The 23,538-nt window shown below is 44.1% G+C and overlaps 1 protein-coding gene across 2 annotated transcripts in view; it reads right to left on the bottom strand.

The window, feature by feature from the left end:
• The window catches only part of LOC145343928 (potassium voltage-gated channel subfamily KQT member 1), a 694,268-nt gene that overhangs the window by 185,627 nt on the left and 485,103 nt on the right, over positions 1-23,538 (bottom strand). For both annotated transcript variants that reach the window (XM_080190468.1, XM_080190469.1), the window contains 3 exons: positions 19,434-19,528; positions 3,009-3,055; positions 661-722 (listed from right to left, as the gene is read on the bottom strand). In XM_080190468.1, the coding sequence (XP_080046594.1) occupies positions 661-722; positions 3,009-3,055; positions 19,434-19,528 (204 nt within the window). The remainder of the gene's footprint in view (positions 1-660; positions 723-3,008; positions 3,056-19,433; positions 19,529-23,538) is intronic.

The following is a 23,538-nucleotide window of genomic DNA, read 5'->3' as shown; positions in this document are numbered from 1 at the left end:
TGACATATACAGAACCATGTCGCACTGAGCAGGAGAAGGCGAGAGGGGGGTTGGGAAAAGCCCTGAGCACCGACAAACATTGTCCAGGCTAATGTTCAGCATACTACAACGTGCTTCAAATAATTCACTTTCCTATGTAAAATTAGCTTCTGAAGACATTATAAACACCCGTTGGTAACAAATTCCATTATTTATCATTACAGATTGCAGAACACTTAAGACTGTACACCAGAAACCTTTTTTAGAGGCTCATTTTTGTAATTAAAGTGAGATGATCTAATTCCTTATCCAGGTGATGCTGAGAGTGAAGGGCCAGCAGTCATGTTCCACCGATCTGGCCACCAGGCAGTGCAAGAGCACAAAAGTGACTTTTCCTTTCTCGCTCTCCCTTCCTTTGAGAAGCCACCTGCTATCTACTCAAAGCCAAACACCAAGGCCGAGATTAGGAACTCTGTGGGAAAATCGAACGTGTACCTTTCAATGTCACGACAGTGATCCAGCACCTTGCTAAATCCTCCACTGAAGCGAAGAACACTCATCAGAAATGTGGAGGCTCACAAAGTAGCAAATTTCTGCTCAGTATCAAACTATGAAGAACTCAAACAAGCCAGATGTGTGTGTTGACAACCTCACAAAGTGCAAGCAGTAAATCTCTCTTACCTTCTCTTCTACTCTATTAAGTCTTGCTCCAATTGTGTTCTTGCCCCTGTCCTGGCTCTTTTCTGAAATAGACCATAAGAGGGAGAATGAGCTCATTACTTGTTGCTGTATATATATTTTAAACGATTTGGCAGAAAGTGACTGCGATAGATTTGGACAAATATTTTTACAACTGATAAGAATTAATTGCATCATAAGCCTTCCGTAACTGCAAAGCTCGTTAAAGTATCAAATTCACGTTTCAGAATTATTTTTCTTCCCTCTGCCACTGAATGGTCCCTGTGAATCAGATTAGCTTTCAGGCTGGACTGGGTTGTTACCACCTTAAGGCTTTACAACTGACGTGCAATTTTAACCCCTTCAAAATGAATGAAGCAGATAGGATGCAGAACCATCTTCTCACCGGTGAGAAATGAATCAAGTCTGCGTTCTGGCTGTGCCAAGGCACACAAGGTCAATCTCACCACTGCTGCTTCACAGCGCCAGGGACCCGGGTTCGATTCCCGGTTTGGGTGACTGTGTCGAGTTTGCACATTCTCCCCATGTCTGCGTGGGTTTCCTCCAGGTGTTCTGGTTTCCTCCCACAGTCCAAAGATGTGCGGGCTAGGTGGATTGGCTATGCTAAATTGCCCCTTACTGTCAGGGGATTAGCAGGGTAAATATGAAAGGTTGCGGGAATAGGGCCTGGTTAGGATTGTTGTTGTTGCAGACTTGATGGGCCGAATGGCCTCCTTCTGCACTGTAGGGATTCTATTATATTCTGTTCTAAATACCGTTCAATCTTGGGCAAAGTAAGACATACAGGGAACAAAAACATGTTGGAGTGGCATCACTGAATGCTTTATTCAGCAACTTCTTCTATGGCCCACTCACTTACTCACTCAGTGGGGAAAGGTGTCAGTGCTGGGGAAGGATACATTTTCCCTTTTTCTGCATATGCAGCCTCAGAAACAAGGCACTGACGGGTCAAACACAGTGCAAGCTGGATGCAGAGAGAAGCTTCTTCCACAACATCAGAAAGCCTACTGCCGACTGTTTTTGTGAAATATTTTCAAAGCACTTTCCTGTAACCTCTCTGAATGAAGCTGATAGTTTGTTGCCAGCAAATGCTAGATTCTGTCTTGATCAGTACTCCAGACTCACACTTAAACTGCTCATAATTTGGGGCAGGCCAAGCTCACCTAACAAAACATTTCTTTCCTCAGTCAATCGAGGTTGGATTCTATTCCCAAGTTCAAACTGAAGATAAAAGGTTTCTTCAGTCCTCGCTTTTTTCAACTTCTCACCATTTTTATCCCTCTTGAAGGCATTAATGACTGACTGAGGTATAATCCCACAAATGCCAGGCAACCTCCAAGAGATCACCCTAGTAAGTAAACATTACATATTACAGAGCGTTGATGGCCTGTTCTGCTGTGCAGTGTTGCAGTTAAGCCTGACCATGGCCTCCTCCAGTATCCAAACACTCCCCAGCACTCGCTGGGTCAGCAGCAGGATTACTGCCTGCTTCTCCTCTCTCTAATCGAGAACAAATTGCATCAGTCTAACATACCCTCCATTCTAAATTCCTCATCTGCACCCTACAGCCATCGTCTAAGTCACTGCCTATTGCTTCCTTGCCCTTCCTTGTTTCAAACTCTCCGACAATCAGCCTCCATTACTGGAAGAAAGTATTCCCCGTCGAACTCTCCAGCTGGATCTGGACTGGAGAGGCATTAACACCCACTTTCCACGCAGCAGATTATAATATGTTATTCCCCTTTAATGATGGGAATTTCTTCCAAGTTGTCCTGATGAGTGTAAGACAAAAAGCTTTGATAGCATGTCTTTTTTTCAGCAACATTCAAGATCAGTGCTACCAAACATTTTGTATGATGTCGGAAGAGGCAAATGCAATTAGCTCAGTTGGCAAGTGTGTGGGTTCAGATTGGCACTGACACGCAGGTTCAATTCTTGTTCCCGCTGAGGGAGACCTAGAGCTAGCACTTCACCCTGGCCCTGAGAGTGAGAGGCAAACGTCACTGACAAAAACTACCAAGGAAAACATGCAGCATCAGCAGACAAAGAACCAGGGATCTGCCCCTGGGCAGAACACACATGAAGGTTGGTTACATTAAAGGTATTATTTAAGTGGAAGTTACTGCAATTGCTGTCCGGTGCCCTGTCTCTGATCTACTAACTCAACACAACTGGGATTGAATGTGGGTTCTTTCTACCCTAATGGCTCACTTCCATAACCCGTAGTAATTGGGTTCAGCGCGAGAATTAAAAAACCTATCCAGCCTTCCCAAAACGGAGACCACTTTGAACTTTTCTGTCAGATTGCATGAAGCAGTTGATATAGTTACCTGAGACAGATAGGAACAACGTTGGTTTTCCTAAGGACTGGTCTAGTCTAGGAAATGAGAGAAAAATCGAATTAACAATGAATTCAGCAAGCGATTTGATACTGTATACAATACATAGTCAAAAACTTGCCATTTTAAAGATCTTCACATTGAGGGATACAATATTGATAAGAAACAGAAACTGTGGAGTAGGATTCCCAGCTTGGTCACAGCCAGGTATAAATTCTGTCCAAATGTACTCTGTGTTTAAGAGATGCTTCTTCCCCTCTCCTCCCCCTGCTCCTCCCGCATCCTCCCCACCCCACCCCCTCTTAATTGCACCATGGAATGAGGCCCTTCAGTAATCATTAGTTGGCTCAATTGGTTCAAGGGCATCTCCATCCCATGTGTACATATGGAGGGGGCAGATCAGGCAGCTATGATGCCCGCTTTATGTGTTCCTCCCCCGCCTTATTCAAATCTGCTAGCAAGGGAGCGTATCATCCAGCCCCTTGTACCCAGAAAAACCACCTTATATTCAAGACCTTCACTGAAGGTCTCAAATGGTTGGCACTACTGTAAACTCCCAACTGATGATCTGTTTGATGGGATGGGAGGGATGGGGTGGCAATTTGCTGTGGGCGCGGCATACTTGCCCTGCGTTTTTATTTCCCAACCATTGCAAAAGAAACAACTGGACATAATCTGTTTTCAATCCTTTATAATCAAAGAACAAAGAACAACGCAGCACGGGAAACAGGCCCTTCGGCCCAATGAGCCCGCGCCACCATTTCAACAAAGCATTTTCCTACACCTACCCTGCCCCCGTGTGTATGTGAATGGTACCCCTCATGTAGCCAGATCCAGGGGAGAATAGTGTAGGGTCAATTTGGTACACCAATCAGCCTAAGAGCACATCTTTGGGGTGTGGGAGGAAACCGGAGCACCCGGAGGAAACCCACGCAACCACAGGGAGAATGCGCAAACTCCCACAGACACAGGCCCAAATCCATGTATCTGCACAGCAAACAGTGATAGTCACTGAGCTGTTGTGGTGCCCATCTGCTGGTCCAGGATTAAGCACACACAACGACACGAAGTACTAGGCCACTCTCGAAACCTCCAAGAGCAGCCCACGCACGACCCACCGTGTGCATGCCCCTCGTTTGACAACAAGGTGGACCGACACCTGTGGATTAAAAGAGACAAAACATTAACATGTAATATTACATTTCCAGTGTTGTCTCGAGGCTCTGACCCTTTTTAATACTGTCTTCTATAACCCTCCATCCCTGTTTCACTCATGTGTCTATTTAAGTAAACCTTAAACAAGTCCAATGTGCCTGCCTCCACCACCTTACTTGGTAGTGCATTCCATACCCCCACGACCCTCTGTGTGAAAAACCTTCCTCTAGTATCCAAATTATACCTCTCCCCCCTCACCCTTAGATCGTGACCTCTTGTAATAGTTGTCCCCAATCTAGGGAAAAGCCTGCCACTGTTGACTCTATCTATTCCCTTCATTATTTTATACACCTCTATCAGATCCCCCCTTAATCTCCGACTTTCTAAGGAGAAGAGCCCCAGTTTTTCCAATCTTTCCTCGTAACTCAGTCCTTCCATACCAGGCAACATCCTGGTAAACCTCCTCTGCACCCTCTCCAGGGTCTCCATGTCTTTCCGGTAGTAAGGTGACCAGAACTGGACGCAGTACTCCAAATGCGGTCATTTGTACTTGTTTGGCTGAATTCAACCGACGAGTAGAAGCTCCTACTCAGGTGCACAATACAGAAATACACTGAAATTTGAATTTGCCCTTTTAAAATTTGGGCCTTGCATTGCTTCACAAATTCTCATTTTACACAAGCTCTCTGGAAATCTAATCCAGGCTGGAAGGGGGCCTTGACATTACATTGAGTTCCTCAGACTTGCTTAGAGATTCTCAGAGGCTTTGAATTCCTAAGTGTATTAGGAGTACATGAGAAAGCAGACAGCACTTTGGCTCCTGGTGCAAGGAGACAGGCATGGAGATTGGCCCAATTCCTTTACAGCACTGATCTTAGAATGAATATGATTTGCTGTGCCCACTAGATTCCTTACTGGGAAATAGCTCCACTGCCTGGTAACAATGAACACATGTGCAAAGATTGGAGATCCTTGAGAATTTTCCCAAGTCGTTAAACTTTCCTCATTGACATTATTAGTCCTCATTTGACCAACACTACAGATTCAGTCCTGTAGTGGACTGTCTTTCAACTGCTCTTCCTCACCATCTCCCAGTGCCAACTGGTGCCCAGCCTGGCAACAGCTCGCTAGCCAGCTTTCTCAGATGAGGAAACAAAGGGGCACTGGGTGACAAGTCATAAAAGTTTTATTTTTACGTGTGTCTTGCTTACTCATTGTTGGCTCGGTCCTGCATTCCAGTGCCAAATTCTTTTCATATGCTTGGGTCTGAATAGCATGCAAACCATTTTTCAGAGAATAATGAATCTGAAGCTATCATGTTTAATACACATTAAGCAATGCTGCTCACAAACACTGGCCAGGTTCACAACCCTGAATTCAGGGGAAATGGAGGCAGTGGTGTAGAGATGTTGTCATCAGAACCAGAAACCAGGGTAATGTTCTAGGGATCTGAGTTTGAATCCTGCCATGGCAGCTGGTGAAATTTGAATTCAATAAAAATCTGGAATTAAAAGCTTAATAATGACCATGAAACCATTGTCGATTTTCATAAAAACCCATCTGGTTCACCTATGTCCTTTAGGGAAGGAAACCTGCCATCCTGACCTGGCCTGGCCTACATGAGACTCCAGATCCACAGCAACATGGTTGACCTTTATGTGTCCTCAGAGATGGGCAATAAATGCTGGGCCAGCCTGCGATGCCCACATCCCATCAACAAATAAATAAAACTTCAGACCTTGAACTATGTTCTCCATTTTGTATTCTTCTCTAGTGTTAATATGTACCTTTAGTACTTTCAGACAGCACTAATCTTTAATCTGCTAATAACACCTACTCTGGACCAATGCTGTCATTATTATTATTGCCCTCTCTTTGACTGGAATTTTCCCACCCTTTATGCCTGCAAGATGGTCCCACGATGTAAACATAGATTTCAATGGCACACTAGCCCTGCACGGGGAAAGTAACAGCCTCGTAAGTGAGCAGTGAGACAGTTAGGACGATGGCTTTCTCTCTGATTACTCTTGCTGTTTACAATATTGGAAGAACATCTGGCACAATGTTACTTCCAGCTTTTTGTGGCACCTTGACCTTTTGTCCTCCTCATAATCCCCAGACGTTCACTGCCTTCTCCCCCGCAGGACCCTTGCTACTTACCTGTCCTCCAGGTCCCAGAACATAATTCCAGGCTACTCTCTGCAGTGCCTCATCTGGCCACTGCAGCACTATGGCTGGAGGAACTGGAGATTTGCTAGCCAATCGGTTCGGCTGGCAGCTCTTCAAAGTGACACTCCCTTTCGAATGAGGGCAGATGTCCAGCTTTAACACTCGTTAGAACACAATATAGCTGCTGGAGTCTGCGTGGAGGTGTTCCCAAAAATTCAAGCCCAAGTAGATTTTGGAGACTTTAGTATTGGGAAGCAAATTTTTAATTAACCAACACCTCTTACTTGGGGCATGTGAATGCACTGGGGGATTTGCCATAGAGAATGCGAAAAGCCACAAGTCTTTTAGCATTCTCTATGGCAAGTCTCACAGTGCATGTCATATGCCTCAAGTAAGATTTGTTGGTTAATTTAAAATTTGGTGGTGGCGCCAAAGGAAAACCAGCTATGATAATACGGCTTTTACACTTCTCAAACATTTTAACTGGTGCTTAGCTGAGATAAATGGCAACTCACATGTCTTTGTAAAAATTGAACAAAAAAGTCAGGAAGCTCAATTCACAGACTGAGACAAAGGATTTTGACCAGCCATGCACCATAAAGATGCATTGAACCTGCCAGATGGAGGGCTGGGCAAGGATGGTAGCTCATTAACTTTCACTCAAGCCAAAGGACACAGCACTGAGCTGTTGAGCGAGTCAACTTGGAATCAATCACAAAGGAGGACAGTGGAATGGGGTTCTGAATTAATGAGCAGAGCACAGGGAGATTCTCAGTTTTAGCAACAGCTGGGAAGAAAACAGTTAAGGTGACTTTCACCTAATGTGATAATGTTAACAGATTGTTCATATGTGAATGTTAAGCTCTATTAAGGTGAATGAGAGATTATTTTAATATCAAGCATCTATACTCTCATAGTGAATAATGACATATTAATATATTAAGTTTAATTGAAATATCCGTTGACCTCCGTCAAAATGCGAGCACTAGAGATGATGGAAGTTCAAGAGTTCAGTAATTAAAAGTCATTTAGTTAGTCAAAACACAATGTAGTTTCAAGTTTGGGACAGATTCTGAAATATTTAATATCAAAATGTAAAAGGCCCTATTGTCCAGACATAGAAAGTATCAGTTCGAGTGTCCAGAACTGATGCTATCAATTGTTTTGGCAATGTGTCAGTGGAAAAGGAATTCAGATGATAGCATCCTTAGAGAGGCATAGCAACAAGGAAGTGAACCATACCGGGGTAGGAAATCAGATTTTTGGATTGGTAAATGAAAGATCGTCAAGTCAAGTAGTGCATTGCAATTGGCTGACGTAGTCAAGTTTTGGACTGACGTGTTAATGTGAAATGAAAGTATTTAGAAGGAGTACTTTAGATATCCAAAATGGATTTTGGCTCAGTGCCTCAGATCTTTGGAGTGATCTTATCAACAACTTGAGCTATTTGACCATCCAAAGGCTTTCCATGGCTGAGGTTAAATGTTTGTCTTGTAAATCTTTGTTTCATGTTTTTCAATAAATTTTGAAACACCTTGTCTAAGATCTTGCCTTTGCAAATTTAATTCTTAGTTTTCTTAAGATTTTGAAGAGAATCAGGCCATCGATAGAGAAAATCCCACTACAAGGACCTTGTGGTAGGAGAAAAAGATCTAGGTGTCATGGAAAACTGGATGTAACACTGTGCCAAATATTCTTCCAACATTGTAATCAGCAAGAGTAGACAGAGAGGAAGCCAAATTTCTATCTGTTCTCTTGCCAGCTGCCTCTGCACTCAGCAGAAGGTCAAACACCATTGTGCTAATAGCTTGTGCTGCTGTCAAGCTGCTCTTCTTAAAGGCAGTCACGTCTCTTAAAAGGAGGCAACTCTGAATAATATTGCTGCAATTTAAAAATAGAAAATGAAAAGCCAGGGTTATGGATGCTTCAGAGGTGTCAATGATGGAAATAGACAGGATTTAAGACACCATGGCTCTGTGGGGTGCCAAAAGGCCCTCAAGGGCTACCATTGTATGAATATGGGAGCATGTGACCATGGAGGTCAATTGCCAGCATCTGGAGTTGGACGCCTGGCAACAATGCTACAGGAAGTCTAACGGCCTCAAATGGTGGTCATCTCATCTTACCACATCATCGTCAGTCTCTCATGCTGCTTAATACACAACACTCCCAGCACTCAACCAGCAGCACTCCCTGGTACTCAGGCCTAACATCCAGATATTCAATTTCAGCCTCACATAAGAACATAAGAAATAGGAGCAGGAGTGGGCTATCTAGTCCTTCGAGCCTGCCCCGCCATTCAATAAGATCATGGCTGATCTGAAATGGCTCAGTTCCACTTTCCCGCTTTCTCCCCATAACCCTTAATTCCCTTGTCTGTCAAAAACCTATCTACCTGTGACTTAAATATATTCAGCGAGGTAGCCTCCACCACATCAACGGGCAAAGAATTCCAGATATTCACCACCCTTTGAGTGAAGAAGTTCCTCCTCAACTCCGTTCTAAACTGCACCCCTCCCTTATCTTGAGGCTGTGCTCCCGAGTCCTGCTGTCCTTTCTAAGTGGGAAGAATCTCTCTACCTCTACCCTATCCATCCCTTTCATTATCTTATACATCTCTATAAGATCCCCCCTCATCCTTCTAAATTCCAACGACTACAGACTCAGTCTATTTAATCTCTCTTCATAGTCTAACCCCCTCATCTCCGGTATCAGCCTAGTGAATCTCCTCTGCACTCCCTCCAAGGCCAAAATATCCTTGCGCAAGTGCGGCAACCAAAACTGCACGCAGTACTCCAGCTGCGGCCTCACCAGTGCCCTGTACAGTTGCAGCAAGACCTCCCTGCTTTTATATTCTATCCCTCTTGCTATAAAGGCCGGCATCCCATTCGCCTTCTTGATCACCTGCTGCACCTGCAGACTGGGTTTTTGCGACTCATGCACAAGGACTCCCAGGTCCCTCTGCACCGTAGCATGCTGCAGCTTTTCGCCCTTTAAATAGTAATCCCTCTTACTATTATTTCTGCCAAAGTGGATAACATCACACTTGCTTCCTCAAACACCTACTCATGCTGGCAGCCTCACACCCAACTCCTCTGGTCCCCCCATATCAGCTCTGGCAAACATGTCTCACTATCGCTGTGCTACACAGTCAATGGATTCTTCCCTTGCAGATGAGGCAGCAAAGTACACAATTAGGAGGAAGCAAAGCAGAACCAGTGTGGGGAAGACTAATGGAGGATACTGTTAGCCATGTTATGGGGCAGACTGCGACATAGCTTGTGGTATCTGAAATCAGTGCGATTAAGTAATGGGGCCTCTTCATCAGTCCTGTGTTGTTGTTCTGTCTCCGTCTCCTGAGGCTACTGGAGTTGGGGAGCTCGAAAAGCATCATTTCAGTTTGGTGCCTGTGATGGGTTGGCTGGGATGGAAAGTGAGTGATCCATGATAATGCTATCTGCAGCTTGCTCATCAACCCAGATATCAGGATGAGGGTGGTGAGCTGGGAACATACAGTCCCCCTCAATGATCCAAGTTTCATACCTCTTAAAATGCTGCTTTTAAGCAACATCCTCCTGCAGAACCATTGGTCCCCATTGCACTTCTTGGGTTTCTGATTGCCCACTCAACTCCTGACCAATCGTCACGACAACTAGAAATCCCCTGGTTTCAAGAATTTGTGGCAATTTAGAATGCTGCATTTCTTTTTCCTCTTATTAAGTACTGGCTATGCTGGTTCTTTTAAATTATGCTCTTCCATTCCCAGCTTGGGTCATTGTCTGTGTGGAGTCTGCACGTCCTCCCCGTGTCTCTGTGGGTTTCCTCCGGGTGCTTGGGTTTCCTCCCACAGTCCGAAAGATGTGCTGGTTAAGTGCATTGGCCATACTAAATTCTCCCTCAATGTACCCAGAGTGTGGCGACTAGGAGATTTTCACAGTAATTTTATTGCAGTATTAATATAAACCTACTTGTGACAGTAATAAACAAACTTTAAGTTTAAACTTTTTAAACTGGTTCAAATGCTACCATGCTAGATGGTGAAATCTGAATTCAATTAAAAAAAATCTGGAATTAAAGTCTAATGATGATCATGAAACCATTGTCGATTGGTGTAAAATTCATCTGCTTCACTAATGTCTTTTAGGGAAGGAAATCTGTCATCCTTATCAATTAAGGCTGGACAACAAATACTAGCCCAGCCAACAATATCCATGTCCCATTAACAAAAAAGGAGCCTCAGGAAAAGAAATGAGAGCAACATCACATATTTAGCCATCATTCTGCCTTTGGATTCTGCTCCATATTGCTGTTGTCAAGGTTTAATCCCTTAGCCGTCAACTCTCCCGAAGTGTCCACAACTCAGTTGGCCTATTTTCCCATAACTCAGAACTTGGCTCATCAGTGACCCACATTAGTGGACTTGCACATCACGTCTTGGGGCGAGGGGCAGACCTCCTCCAAGTTCCTCAGAAGCTTTAGCCTGGGGCCACGAAGGCACAACAAAGGTCTTGCCAATGCAGAGTGTACTGAGAGACTAATGCACTTGGCTCTCTTTTTCACACCACTGCATGCCAGCGGTGTAGATTAAAAGTGAAAGGAAATGAGCACACAAAAAGCACACTAACTCTATTCACCCACACATTTGACACATCACATTGACCTCGACACATCACATTGACCTGGTGGATTTTATCAGCCTTAAAGAGTCCTAGGATCATAGAATCTCTACAGTGCAGAAAGAGGCCATTCAGCCCATTGAGTCTGCATTGACCACAGTCCCACCCAGGCTCTATTCCCGCAACCCCACATATTTACCCTGCTTTTCCTCCGATACTAGGGTCAATTTATCATGGCCAATCAACCTAACCCACATATCTTTGGATTGTGGGAGGAAACTGGAGCACCCGGAGGAAACCCACGCAGACACAGGTAGAATATGCAGACTCCGCACAGACGGTGACTCAAGACAAGAATTGAATCTGGCCCCTGGCGCTGTGATGTAACAGTGTTAACCACTGTGCTACCCTTAAACTGTTATGTTTTTAATGGGTTAACTTCCTAATCCCATTTTAGTCTCAATTTATCTCAGTACAGAAAATCCCCTATCCTTTCTGACAATCTTACTCCATTGTTTTCTCATGTCTACTTTATGAAACTATCCGCTGAAGACATTCTTGCAATGTTAAGCCTGGAGTGACACCTTCTGCGAATGAAGCACTCGAGGATCATGAGGTGTTGGGCGCAACACCTTTTGGTTGGGTTTTGCACAGCTATGGATATTGTAAATTGTAATGAGAAGCACAAGAGAAACACATGTTATCAATTTGTTTGAGTTGCTATTTGTGGTTATCACGTAGAAAATCAGGAACAAATCCCAAACCATGACCAAATTTAAAATAACAGAGCCATGGGACTTGACATTGCTGTCCTTTTCTGGGAGATTTCTTCATCAAGAACTGCGGTATGAACCTGAGTATACGAAAAAAATTCAGTTTATGTCAGATTACTCAATCACAATGGCACTTGGCCAGGTTTGTTCCTCTGTTTAAGAATTGGTGATAGTCATCCAACAACTCTCTGCAAGGCATGATGAACAGCAAAAGAAAGAGAGAACCTGCTTTTATACAGCACTGTCCAGGTCCTCAGAGCATTGCAGAGAGCCTCACAGCTAATTACAAACTTTTTAGAGTCTAGATACTTTAGCAATTGAGGGAAATGCACAGCCAATTGCACACAGTAAGGTCCCACAAACAGCAATGAGGTAAATAACCAAATCATTTGTTTTAGTGATGTTGATTGAGGGATAAATGTTGGCTAAGGCACCAAGAGATTTCCCTGCTGCTTTTTTTTCAGTGGTCTATTGGATCATTTTTACATTCAGTCATTAGCACTGCTGCCTCACAGTGCCAGGGACCCAGATTCAATTCCAGCCTCAGGTAACTGCGTAGAGTTTACGCATTCTCCCTGTGTCTGCGTGAGTTTCCTCTGGGTGCTCCGGTTTCCTCCCACAGTTCAAAATGTGCAGATTAGGTTGATTGGCCATTCTAAATTCCCCTTAATGTCAGGGGGATTAGCAGGGTAAATACATAAATTTACAGGGATACAGACCAGGTGAGATTATTGTCACTGCAGGCTCGATGGGCCGAATGGCCTCCTTCTGCACAGTAGGAATTCTGTGATTGATTTTGAGAGAATCTCAGTTTAAAATCACATTCAAAATGCAGCACCTCTGACAATGTAGCACTCCTTTAGTGTCAGTCAGGTCTCTGGAATGGGGCTTGAACTCACAGTCAGATATGTGAATGTTACCATAGAATGAAGGTAGAGTTCATAGAATCCCGACAGTGCAGAAGGAGGCTATTCGGCCCATTGAGCCTACACCGACCACAGTCGCAGCCAGACTCCATTCCCGTAACCCCACACATTTACCCCACTAATACCCCAGACATAAGGGTTAATTTAGCATGGACAATCAACCTAAGCTGCACATCTTTAGAGTTAGGACTGCCATGGATTTGTAGAGGGAGGATAGAAGTCCAATTTTATTCTTCTCACTAGGTGAAAGTACACAAGTGGAAGTCCTATCCATCATATTCAATGGCAGTCTCCATCCCATTCTGTCCCCTTTTCCTGCTGCTGTGCAGAGGTGTAATGCTCATCAACCAAGCTCCCTCCACTAAACTGGGCAGCTTCCATCAATAACATTTCTCTACTTGAGACACTAATAAAAGTGTGCAGAGGAAAGAGCTAAGATTGCAGTCTTTCCGTATTTGTGGAACCGATAGAAAACATGGCTTTCACTGTTGAACAGAAATATCTGCCCAGTGACAGAAGAAACAGGAGTACATCAGTAATCATTTGAATGTGTCACCACTGTACAAAACAGCAATTACAACATTCCTTTTGTACAAGTAACTGCAATTCCTATCAGTGACACACAACATATTTTGACTGAGGTGGCTTTGATATTAAATAGCAGATTGGAGATTTTATTTAGCCAGATTTTTAACCCCAGTGGAGTCTTCAAGTTGACAGTTGCAACAGATTGTTGTCTCCCCCGAAGATTTGTACGTGCAGAGTCGGTAGAAATTTCTGATTTCATCTGCCATTAGGAAAGTCTGCGCTGTTTGCAGTTTCCTTTCCATAAAATATCACAGCAAAAAACACTGGTTAGGTGCATAGACCCGAACAAGTACAGAGTGTGGCAACTATGGGAATTTCACAGTAATTTCATTGCAGTGATAATGTAAGCTTACTTGTAACTAATAAATAAACTTTAACTTATTTGAATCTGGCAGCAGCTTTGTCTATAGATTAGTTAGGGGGCAGGGTTGAACTGTATGCCATTTCCTAATGTTTGCCGACTACCCATTGTAATCATAGCTCTGTGAAATGGAAATGCAGGGTTGCTAAGTAATACTGAATACATGGGAGTATTTATAGATTTCAGCCTTTGCTTAGTTATTTTTCTTTATTTTAGTTTTGTTAGTGGCATTTAGATATCCTTGAATATTTGTACCCAATGTTCTTATGTTTTGCCCCTTAGTACAGTTATTGGAATTTCCAATGAGAATTCCCAATCTGAGGATGCTCAACGAGTGTCAGGTAGCAGTAAAGATTTTATTTTATCCACATGATGACCTCTTCTCATCCCATCTACACACCCATGGGTGAGCAGTCCTCAGTCTTGCTGATGATTAGTCAATGTAGGGGCTCCAATTCCCATTAAAGCTGCAACATCAGAACTGATGGCAGCACTCAGATTTGTGAATGCCTGACCAACTGCCTGTAGTTAGATTCCTCCTCGGAGGGGCAGGCTCGATGGGCTGAAGGGCCTCTTCTGTATTATATGATTGTATGGCTCTAAGTGCTCCAACCACAGCAGATTCTGTTTTCTGGGCCACCACATGGAAGAAGAGCGATCGATAGCCAGTGTAGCTCCAACAATCAAGATCCCACCATCCATTTTTGCAGTTCCTGGAACAGTTACTTAAAACCAATGGTGGCAATCACTGGGTTCTTGTCATCAGTCACAGTTGAACAATTGGTGCCAACACTTGCATTCAGGGCAATGCAAAATCCATTTCCAGCCAGCCGGGTGGCAATTTGAATCCATATCTGAATACCTAGTATCTCGCATCCACACTTCCTTCCTCCTAATATGAATGCACACTGTTCACTGAGACAAAGTATAAATATGACTGTGCAAATGTTCATGCTCATTTTAAAATTCAAGGTGAGGGTGTGGGGCGGGGACAGAAAAGGGAGTGCTGCACTTTTGCTACTCATTCACTGTAACTCGGGTACAAGATCTTATAAAAATACCACATCATCCAGGGTTTCCATCTTGCTTTTTTTTCATATTTACTGGTATTCATTCATAAGGTTGTACAGGACTGCCAGGGCCAGCATTTATTGCCCATGCAAAAGCGATGGTCTGCGTGGGTTTCCCTGGGTGCTCTGGTTTCCTCCCACAGTCCAAAGATATGCAGGTTAGGTTGATTGGCCATGCTAAATTGCACCTTAGTGTGAGGGAGATTAACAGGGTAAATACATGGGGTTACGGTGATAGGGCCTGGGTAGGATTGTTGTTGGTGCAGGCTCGATAGGCCAAAAGAACTTCTCCGGCACTGTAGGGATTCTAGTCTATGGTTCTATGAGCCACTGTCTTAAACCACAGCAGTGCACTGTAACAGCTTTTGGATGGCTTGCAAGGCCACCACAGAGGGCAGTCAAGCACATTGCAGTGGATTTGGAGCCACATATTGACCACAGCAAGTGAAGATGATAGGTTCCTTTTGCTGGAGGACATGAGTGAACCAGTTGGGTTTATTTTAATGACAATCTTATAATTTCACGCTCACCATAACTGCTAATATCCTTTATATCAGCTTTATTTTAACTGAATTTTAACCCCCCAGTGGTTGATGTGGGGTTTGAACTTGCATTGCCTTTTTTTTAGCTTAGCCCTCTGGACTACTAGTGAAGCAATATAACCACTGTGCCAGAACCAGGCTGCCAAGGTTGTGACAGAGGAAGAGGAATATTTTTACAAGAAATCACGTCTAGATGCCCCTCGATATCAATAAAACAAATTATGGGTTTCTGTCAAGCATTCCACATAACTTTCACGTGATATAGATATGACTGTGCATAGCTGATCTAACAACTTCCTGTCAGTGTTTGTGCAGGCAAATTCTTCTGCTATATTGACAACAACTTTCAGTCAAATTGAGAATATGACTTTAATCAGATTGTAACCAAACCCTCGTATATCTTAAATTAGACAATCCCAGCCAGCAATTGTAATGAGGGGCAAGAGGAACTTGATTATTTTGGAGTATGTGAAGGCAGAAGCTGAAAAATGCCAATTTAAAAGCCTTCACAATTGTCCATATCTAAAGGAATGAAAGTGGGAGCATTCTTCTCAGCAAAGAGAAATGGGAGGATATTGATGATTGCAGCAGCAGATAGAATTGTTGAACAATAGAATCCCTACAGTGCAGGAAGAGGCCATTTGGCCCACTGAACCTGCACCAAACCAATCCCACCCAGGCCCTATCCCTGTAACCCCATATATTTACCGTGCTAATGGGCAGTTTATCACGGCCAATCCACCTAACTCACACATCTTTGGACTGTGGGAGGAAACTGGAGCACCCGGAGGAAACCCACTCAGACAGGGCAGTGACCAAAGCCGGGAATCGAACCTGGGTCTCTAGCACTGTGAGGCAGGTGTGCTAACCACTATGCCACCATGTCATCCTAGATCTAGCAGTAAACTCAGAAATAGGAGACCATGGTGGCCAATTAATAAAGTGTTCAGGTGCTCCAACACACAATACCATGGAAAGCTTCAGGCTGCAACCTGCAATGCTGTATCCCATCGGGGGGAAACACAGTGGATGAAGACAAACCCCCGCCAGCCTCCTTTCACTTTGTTTCCTCCCCCCTGTCTTCTTCAGACCCTCCCTCCCTGCCTGACCTCACTCTCCACTCCCAGTCAAACTTTGGAACTTGGTTGCAGTGGCTGCATCAATGCCGTAGTGCAGTTCTGTCCAGATAGGCACTGGTGTGTGGCACCAAGGAGAAGGAACCATAGAATAGAATCCTACAGTACAGAAGGAGGCCATTCAGCCCATCAGGTCTGCACTGACCACAATCCCACCCAGGGCCTATCCCCATGACGTCATGCATTTACCCTAACCAGTCCTCCTGACACTAAGGGGCAATTTAGCATAGCCAATTCACCTAACAAGCACATCTTTGGACTGTGGGAGGAAACCGGAGCACCTGGAAGAAACTCACGCAGACATGGAGAGAATGTGCAAACTCCACACAAACCCAAGCCGGGAATCGAACCCGGGTCCCTGGCGCTGTGAGGCAGCAGTGCTAACCACTGTGCCACTGTGCTGCCCTTGTGCTCTCCAACCACAGGTACTGAACTGATCCAACTTAGTCACACAAGTGAGTCCATGGGTCTAGCAGCACAGTGCTGTCCATGAACACAAGCTTCACATAGAGATGGAACATAGAACATAGAACACTACAGCACAAACAAGCCCTTCGGCCCACAAGTTGCGCCGATCACATCAATACCTACCAATCCATAGATCTATCTATAACCCCCAATCCCATTAAATCCCATATACTCATCCAGAAGTCTTTTAAAAGACCCCAGTGAGTTCGCCTCCACCACCACTGACGGCAGCCGATTCCATTCACTCACCACCCTCTGAGTGAAAAACTTACCCCTAACATCACCTCTGTACTTGCTTCCCTGCACCTTAAATCTGTGTCCTCTCGTAGCGACCATTTCAACCCAGGGAAATAGCCTCTGAGAATCCACCCTATCTATTCCTCTCAACATTTTATAGACCTCTATCAGGTCGCCTCTCAACCTATGCCTCTCCAGGGAGAAGAGTCCCAGCTCCCTCAACCTTAATAAGGCATGCCTCCCAATCCAGGCAACATTCTTGTAAATCTCCTCTGCACCCTTCCAATAGCTTCCACGTCCTTCCTATAGTGAGGCGACCAGAGGGTAAGAAAGATCTGCCCTGGTAGAGTAGTGTACAGCACATCAAGAGCAGTGCTGCATTCTGGCAGCAAGGCATTGTTGTAATCACTTCTCTTGCCACTCTTTAGCAATTTGGACCGACATAATTTCCCATTGTTGTAAATCAAGTTTGAAAGGCCTGACAGGACACTGGTGGGAAGCTGTTTTAATGAACATACATGAGATGCAGGTAAATGCTGAAGGTACTGGCATTACCAACCAGCGGAAAGACCAGCCCACCATTAATCCACCATTGGGAGAATTACAATGCCATTTTATGCTGGATGGTTTCTGAGTTCTTGGCTCTCACATGACTCTCTGCTCCCGTCTGCCATCAAACCAACTGTGAGTGGGATGGGAGAATTCCACCCACATAGAACCAATATTGAAGAGTGGGTGACGTCAATTCAGCTTATATATTCAAATATCTGCGAGCCATTCTAATATCCTTCATCTGTGCCTTTCTTTACCATCATTGAATGGTTATGTTAAGGTTCAGTTTTCTATCCAGAAACTGCTTTTGCTGGGGCAATTAACCCAGCAACAATGAACACTGCTCTTGTGAAAATTTGTCACAGATTTCACAAAAGGACTCCTGTGAGACATATTTCTAGATTTGTAAACACTATGGTTACATTGACATTTTCCCTGAAGAATGATGTTATATACCACAAAGTGTAAATTGTGAATGTTAATGAGTAACAGTTAAGACTTGACCCAAATATTTGCTTTGGATTAGTTCCTCAGTATATTGTAGCCACATATACTGACTCAGAGCATTTTTACTTGTAGTCTTACTCTAAACCTAAATGAATCATTAGTTCCTATACCTCATGTTCAAGTCGACGATTAGTTCCATGTATCTTGTGTTTGTATTTGCTAATGACGTTGCTCCCAAATGTGTACTTGGTTATTTTGTCATCAGATCAAAGTACCGGAAATATAATAGGTGGAAACTGTGTTGAGTTACCAGCCAATATTTGCTGCAGTTTTTAAGATTTGAAGCTTTCCAGGTGGGAGCTTATTATCATTTTTTTAAAAATCAACAGCAATGGCAATGGCAAATTTGGTCATTGGTGCTTACATTTACCAGGATCTATTTATAACAATAGAAGAAGCATTGCAGTTCCCAAAGCCAGCAAATCCTGCAGAAGCCCTTTGCAGTTTGAAGAAGCTTTTGCATGACAGAGGAAGAAGAATAAGCCAGTCAGCCCCTTGAACCTGTACCGCCATTGAATACAATCAGATTTGATCTGTACATCCCCACTTAGCCAGCTTTGCTTCATCCTTAACAAAACTTATCATTCTCAGTCGGGTCTCTGGAGCTGTGAGGCAGCAGTGCTAACCTCTGTGCCACCATGCTGCCCAGTGGGATTGTTGGTCTAAAGACAGCTAAAGCCACCGAGAGATTCCAGGGAGTGAAAACCTGTCTGATGGAAGGCGGATTGTACGTTTCTGATTGTGACCATACCTGCAGCCTGTGGAATTTGATGGAGAAAAAATGTTGACTGGTCCTAAGCCACTTCTTAGGTGACGGGATGCGGCTGGCATTGATTTCAAAGGGAGTTGCCACACTCTGCATTAATGCTGACAATGAAGAACGACCTTTGATCTGAAATGTCTACCTTGTTCCCCCGTACCATAACCACTCAATTGTTTTCCATCCACCCATGCTGCCCATCTGCTCGCCATTTCCAACATTTTCCGTTTTCCCTTTCTGATTTACCTACCCTTGTACCCAAGGCTGTTGCCACAATCTTGAGCCCGTTTGGCATTTCAAAGTCTACAGTCCTTTCCAAACACACCACCATGACACAGATCCCACTTTACGCAGGATTTATACTATCAACCTGCTAGTACAGCTCAGTGGAGTCAGTGCTGGAAAGCACAGGTAGCAAGTCAACCTAGATCAGGGGTGCAAACCCAACACAAATGGCCCCATTTGCATCCCCTGGCCCTTGCACTCGATATTATGCAAGTTACTTGGTATTTTACATTCAATTCTCTGCCTGCCCATTGTAATTTGAGTTAAATACCTTCTCTGCAATTCTTTGATTCGCACCATCAAGTTGAGATGACCCTGAGAATACTGCTCGATTACATCTCTGACATCATAAGGCTTTCTGGCTTGCTGTAAAACAAAACAAATTTTTTTTTTAGAACAGGAAAGCAAATCGATGTTAGAGTCCAATGCGTTATCCCACTCTCAGAACATCTAGTGCACTCAAAGGACCGGACACGGGTATCAGGATGTCAGAACAAAAAAGGAAAGGATGCTTAAGTATTGCTGCATCCTGTACAAGATCCATGCCAACCCTTACTTGGTGCGGGGTGAATTGGCCTTGATAAAATAAAAAAAAGAATGATTGTGAATTAAACATGCTCATTTTACACCAACCTTTCATTGAACTCAGTGGAAAAGAAAGTGCTGCCCCATCACTATCACCCACTTTGTGCAATGAGCCAAGACAAATCTCACCCCTATTTTAATCATAGGCTTGAATGCAAGCACAGATTTCAGAAATCTGGTTTGAAACTGCCCATTTTCTCCACTGGATAATGGATGTATTTGTTATTGCTACTAAATCAGCCATTATCAACTAATTGTGACCACTTATTAGAGCTCTGAGGAATTTCATGCATCACAAACAAGGAAAGTGAAGGTTTGCGCTGTTCCAGTGACTTGTACAAATCAAAACTGTTGCAGAAAACAAACAGGAGTTGTCAATGCACTGTGATCAATCCCAAACGCTGAGGAGCTTACAGTGTGCACAGACAGCACCCAACAGCTTAGACATTTCCTGCCCCACAGATCCTTGTGGGTCGAGATCTATACCCTCCGCACTATCTTTCTGATCGTCCTGTTTATGTTCAGAGCTTTGGATTAAACTAGCCGCAAGCAGACATTTTGTGCAGCATTCTTTGAACCTGACGTCTTGAAAGTTCTGCTCCAGTGATGTGAGAATTGGGAATGAGGTCACAAAATATCCCCAGGCCGTCTCTAATAGCCCATGTTTAATTAGGAAATAGCGGCAACACAGACAGCAAAGAATGCCCAGTTGTCTCCTTCGATAATATTAACTTGGAGACACGGGTGGATTTTTCTGTGCCCTCCGGTGTATATGAAGGTGGGGGGGCATACAAATAAAATGGGTGGCTAGCCCACCCCCCCTCCTAGCTGATCCCATTTTACAGCAAGTGGGTTAGGCATCAAGCAGAGGGTGGTGGGAATCTGGAATGCACTGCCTGGGAAGGCAGTCAGGGCCTGAAACCTTACAACCTTTAAAAAATATTTGGATGAGCACTCGCAATATCATAATATTTAAGGAAATGGGATAGGTGCAGGAAAATTAGTGCACCTTTAGTGGCAGACGTGATGGGCCATAGGGCCTTTCAGCACTTTATGGGTGGATTTTCCAGCCATGCTCGTCCCAAGACAGGAAAATCCCACCTGAGGTCAACTAACCTTTGTGTGGTCCACATCCCGCCCATTACAATTCCCATGGCGGGTGGGATAGCACAATTCAGCCCTATGACCCTCCAACCAACCTGACTGTACTTAAGAGTGTTGAAACCCTTTAACTGCCAATTAAACCACTCTGCAGCTCTGCAGGGGGCTAAGGAAAATGGAAGGAAACAGTCTCGCTTGCTACGTTCCCAGCCTAGGGTAACAAGTGACCTTATCAGGAAAACCCAGTCATAAGGGTCTAACAGGCATGATCTTAAGACAGTCTGGATCAGGTTACAAGTGGCACAGAACCAGAGCTGAAAGATGCTCACACTCAAGCACCTATTGCCAATCTGACTGACGAGAGCTGTAAGAATGATCAGTGCACAGGGTTCAGGCATGTGACGCAATGGGAGGTGCTATTTTTGCAGTTATGTTTGCAGGCTAAAGAGGTTAATATTTATTGGCCACAAAAAACAGTAAATTACAAAGTAAATACTGGTTGAAGAATGCCTAGCAACCATCACTAAGGCATGTTAGTCTTCCATCGTTTTGGAAGGGCAATCGAATAGCACCCAGGGAATGCCTCTCATGTATTACCACAATGAATCATAGAATCCCACAGTCTAGGAGACCATTTGGCCCTTCATATCTGCACTGACCACAATCCCATTCAGGTCCTATCCCCATAGCTCTGTGTATTTACCCTAGCTAGTGCCCCTGATACTAAGGGACAATTTATCCTGGCCAATCTACCTAACCCACACATCTTTGGACTGTGGGAGAAAATCAGAGCACCCAGGGGAAATCCACGCAGACACAGGGAGAATGTGCAAACTCCACACACACAACAACCCAAGCCAGGAACTAAAACTGAGTCCCTGGTGCTGTGAGGCAACAGTGCTAACCACTGTGCTACCCTGCCACCCGCACTGCTTGGGCTCCAATTTACAAGCATGTTGTTTTTGGGGCGCACCTAACATAGGGACCTTTAGATTATCTCAGTAACTGCTGGGTTCCTGCAAAGGCCCATGTGCCAGCTTCTATACATTGGAAGTCCACCCAACGCATGAAGGGATAAACCTGACTGTCAGCTGAGAATAATCCTCCTAAACAATTAATGCAAAGAAGGTTAATCCCTCGCCTACAATAGACCCACTTGCATTAGATGAGGAAAGCCCAAGAAAATCAGCACACAGTGCAGACAAAAACTTGATGTAAGCTATCCTTCATTTTGCCAGTGAAGTGATGAACTCTTGGCTGCAATGGAGTGGAAAAGCTTCACATCTATTCATCTGGATTTTCCGTGCAACCCGTTAATGTTTGGCAGTGGCACAGGCAGCCGCCATTGACTGGCAACAGGATCTTCCTGCCCTTTTGACAATGGCGGGACCAGAGGATCCCACCGTTCTGAACGGCTCGAAAATTCCAGCCACTGACCCACTCTGAGCAACACCATAGCAAGCTATAGATAACATAGATATAGACCGATGGTGCTGCATGTCCTGGTGAATTGGTTAAGTTAGTCACCAACCATGCACGTCTGCCTGTGTTGCTAAGGGACAATAGCAACTTGGAATAATAGGAAGCAGGAAGTAATGGTCAATGGATAGTTTTCAAGCTGGTGGATGAGTTTGTAGTGAAGTTCCCTGGGGTCAGTATTAGAACCTTTCCTAATATCTATATTAATGATCTAGATCTTGGTGCAGGGAACAATTTCAAAGTTTGCAGATGATTCAAAACTTGGAAGTATTGTAAACTATGAAGAGGGCAGTGTAGAACTTCAACAGGACAAAGGCAAGTTGGTGGGGTGGGCAGATAGGTGGCAGATGAAGTTCAGTGCAGAGAAGTGTGAGGTGATGCATTTCATTAGGAAGAACACTTTGAAACCATACAAAATAACCTGGACTTGGGTGTACATGTGAACAGATCAATGAAGGTGGACAGGACAATTGAAGAGAGAGCAGTTAATAAAGCATACTGTATTCTGGGCTTTATTAATAGGGGCATAGAGTACAAGGGCAAGGAGGTTATGCTGAACTTATATAAGACACTAGTTAGACCTCAGTTGGAGTACTGTATACAATTGTGGGCATTACATTACTGGAACAATGTCAGTGCATTGGAGGGAGTGCAAAAGAGGTTTACAAGAATGATTCCAGGGATGAGAAACTTCAGTTATGAAGAGAAACTGGACAGGTTGGGACTGTTCCCTTTGGAGGGAAGATTTGATAGAAATGTTCAAAATTATGAGGGAGCTGGACAGAGTAGATCGGGAGTAACTATTCCCACTCCTAAAAGAACCACAAATAGGAGGGCACAGATTTAAAGCGATTTGCCAAAGAAGCAACTGTGATTGAGAAAAAATGTTTTAACTCAATGAGTGGTTTGGGTCTAGAATGCACTGTCTAGAGGTAGGTGTGGTGAAGGCAAATTCAATCGAGACAATCAGGAGAGAATTAGATGATTATTTGAATAGGTACAATATGCAGGAATATGGGGAAAAGACAGAGGAATTGCACTAAACTAGAGAGTCAGTGAAAATTTGAGGGGCCAAATGGCCTCCTTCTGCGCTGTAACAATGCTGTGATACTGAACGCTCGGTTAATTTTTCTTTGCCAAATGGCTTCATTTCCCATTCCATCATTTGAGAATAATAAAGAATCATAGAATCCCTACAGTGCAGAAGAGGC

The sequence above is a fragment of the Carcharhinus amblyrhynchos genome, chromosome 6, assembly GCF_965287045.1.
Source record: "Carcharhinus amblyrhynchos chromosome 6, sCarAmb.v2.hapA, whole genome shotgun sequence".
Taxonomy (NCBI): Eukaryota; Metazoa; Chordata; class Chondrichthyes; order Carcharhiniformes; family Carcharhinidae; genus Carcharhinus; species Carcharhinus amblyrhynchos.
Note: the sequence above shows the minus strand (reverse complement) of the source record. Positions and strands in the feature narration are given on the sequence as shown.